The sequence below is a fragment of the Rhagoletis pomonella genome, unplaced genomic scaffold (assembly GCF_013731165.1).
Source record: "Rhagoletis pomonella isolate Grant_MI unplaced genomic scaffold, Rhpom_1.0 Rhpom_scaffold_03421, whole genome shotgun sequence".
Classification (NCBI taxonomy): domain Eukaryota; kingdom Metazoa; phylum Arthropoda; class Insecta; order Diptera; family Tephritidae; genus Rhagoletis; species Rhagoletis pomonella.
Window position 1 is genome coordinate 14037 of NW_023461971.1, and position 2543 is coordinate 16579.

The following is a 2543-nucleotide window of genomic DNA, read 5'->3' on the forward strand; positions in this document are numbered from 1 at the left end:
TTAGAAAACGATGCAGACTTCGAAATGTCCACCACTTGCTGGTTAGCGGCAGGTGGGGGAGAGTGAAGAGATTTTCGGCGAATACCCGCGCACTTTTTACACATGTATTTGTTGTCAGAGTTCATGAAAAAATCCAGATCAGCAAGCGAAAGACCTGCACAGTTGATGTGGTAGAACTCGTTACAGTTATTGCATTGTACTTTCGCTTGGTTGCCGTCAACTTTTTGAGCGCAAACACAAGGCATGTTGATTACTAATTAATTAAATTATGACTTTCACATCAACTTTGTTTAAAAAGATGCAACAAATAGAGTCACTGTCTCATTGGACTAGGCCAGATCAAAACGAGGTTCAAATTTCGATATTTATTTTATTCAAACACAGGAGCGCAAAAAAACACGTCCGCACTTCACACTAATTCACGGTATAGATTCGGACGAGTTCGAAATAGTTTTATTTAGTTTCGCGCAATTCGACGCCCACTTTCTTAGTTCAAAACCACCTTCTTTAAGTATCTCGGAAACGTTTTGTTGCAGCGACTGAAGTTCTTTCCTACACGATGCGCCAGTGAGCAGATCGTCCATATAAAAGTCGTTTAGTATGACAGCAACGGCTTTCTGACAACTGTTCGACGAGTACCTTGCGGTCTGTTGAAGAGACTTTACAGCTAGGTGTGATGCCGCTGCTACTCCATATGTCACGCGCAACATGTGGTAGTCTTGTATCGGTAGTAAGGGGTCACGACGCCAGACGATCCGTTGTAAATCAATATGTTTCGGGGAGACGCAGACTTGACGGTACATCTTTGCGACGTCAGCCGTAACACCGTACCGATGAGTACGAAAACGTGTCAAAATGGAAAATAAATCCTGCTGCAGCTGGAGTCCGACAAATAACGCGTCGGTGAGCGAGTTTCCGGTAGCGCTTTTGGCAGATGCGTTAAATATGACCCTCAGTTTCGTCGTAACACTTGACTCTTTTACGACTGGTTGATGCGGCATGTAATAGACTGGAATCGAAGTTTTGGACGCAGGCTCCATATGACGCATATCAATGAGCTCCTGCATAAACTCATTGTAACGTACACGCAAGTCGTTGTCGCGGGCGAGTCGTCTTTCGAGGCGTATCAGGTTCTGAACGGCGAAAGTTCGCGAGTCCCCCAACGGTACATCGGATTTCAGGGGCAGCTCAACTATAAACCGATCATCAGAAGCTCTTCGATGCGTTGACTCGAAATGGTTTTCACAGAAACTATCATCGTGTGTTAGATGCGTTTTTTGTGGAGCTTCCTCCAGTTCCCATAACCTGGTTAGCGCCCTTTCCAGTGTCACCTCACAATGCACCGAATGCACTCGGGGCGTAGCGGGATGAGAGCCATCGACACTCCCAAACAACGTCCAACCAAAGACTGTTCGCTGGGTCATTGGCGTGCCAGACGGACCTTTGCGAAGATCCGAGAAAACGAGCCGGTCCATGACGTCCATGCCGACCAATATGTCGATACGACCAGGCTTCATAAATTGCGGATCTTCTAGTAACAATCCTTGTACGTGGGACCATGCTGAAACCGGTACAAACTGTGTGGGCAAGTCGCTCGTTATTTTCGACAAAATTAGTGTGTTTACTGTGAAGCGTCGATTGGAGCAGAAAGAAGAAAACGTTAGTACTGTCTCACCTCTGGATCGACCTCCTTGTGTTGACCCAATGCCGGTAATAAGCACGTTGGATGATCTTCGCGGTAGACCCAAGCGATGCACGCACGCCTCAGTTACAAACGAGGCATGCGACCCGGAATCAAACAGTAAACGGGTGGGTTGCCAATGACCGGCGCAATCGCGGACCTTTACCCACGCGGTGGACAATAGTACTAACCTTTCTGTTGGTTGAGGAGGGTTGGAGCTGGAATTCAGGCATGGTACATGTACAGCGGCGGTGTCCGTTGGAGAACTAACAGCGGGCGAAACATTTTCGTTCGCGCTTGGTGCGGCATCGACGGCGACAGGATGCAAGGGGGGGGGGGCGGGGCACATGAGACGTATCGTCAACAAAATGAGCAGTGGTTGTGGCATTGTTCACAAAACAAACACCATGCAACAGCGTGTGGTGGCATTGGCTGCATACCCTACATGCAGATGCACTGTTACACTTAGCCTTAAAGTGGCCCGGACTTAAGCAGTTCACATATTTTTTTTCGCTTTCGCAACGTCTTTTTATAATATATGTAGATTTACAATATATGCGGGCGGGATGTACTATCCGGCTAGGAAGGATCAAAAAATGTTGCGTTATTTACTGACAAAAACTCGGGTCGAATTCGAAAATTAAAAATATGCGGTTTAATTTCATAAAAGTTCACTTTTATTGATTTAGAGGAAAAAATGCGGGTGGTAGCAAGCGGTAGCAAACAGGCGATAATAGCTAATGAATAACAAATTAAAACGCGCAAAGAACTCAAGTGAGAAATACAAAAGAGTATAAAATGTCAAAATCGTTAACACTTATGCACAGTCTGTTGATACTTAACCCTTACATTAATATGTGCG

At 45.9% G+C, this 2543-nt stretch overlaps 1 protein-coding gene across 1 annotated transcript; it reads right to left on the reverse strand.

The window, feature by feature from the left end:
- Positions 1-419: 419 nt before the first annotated feature.
- Positions 420-1484, reverse strand: LOC118754125. Its single transcript, XM_036488985.1, has one exon. The coding sequence runs from the start codon at positions 1482-1484 to the stop codon at positions 420-422; it is 1065 nt and encodes a 354-aa protein (XP_036344878.1).
- Between the last annotated feature and the right edge of the window lie 1059 nt (positions 1485-2543).

Coding starts and splice junctions, on each gene's coding strand:
- LOC118754125 (XM_036488985.1), bottom strand. CDS start 1,484: ATGGACGTCATGGACCGGCTCGTTTTCTCGGATCTTCGCAAAGGTCCG.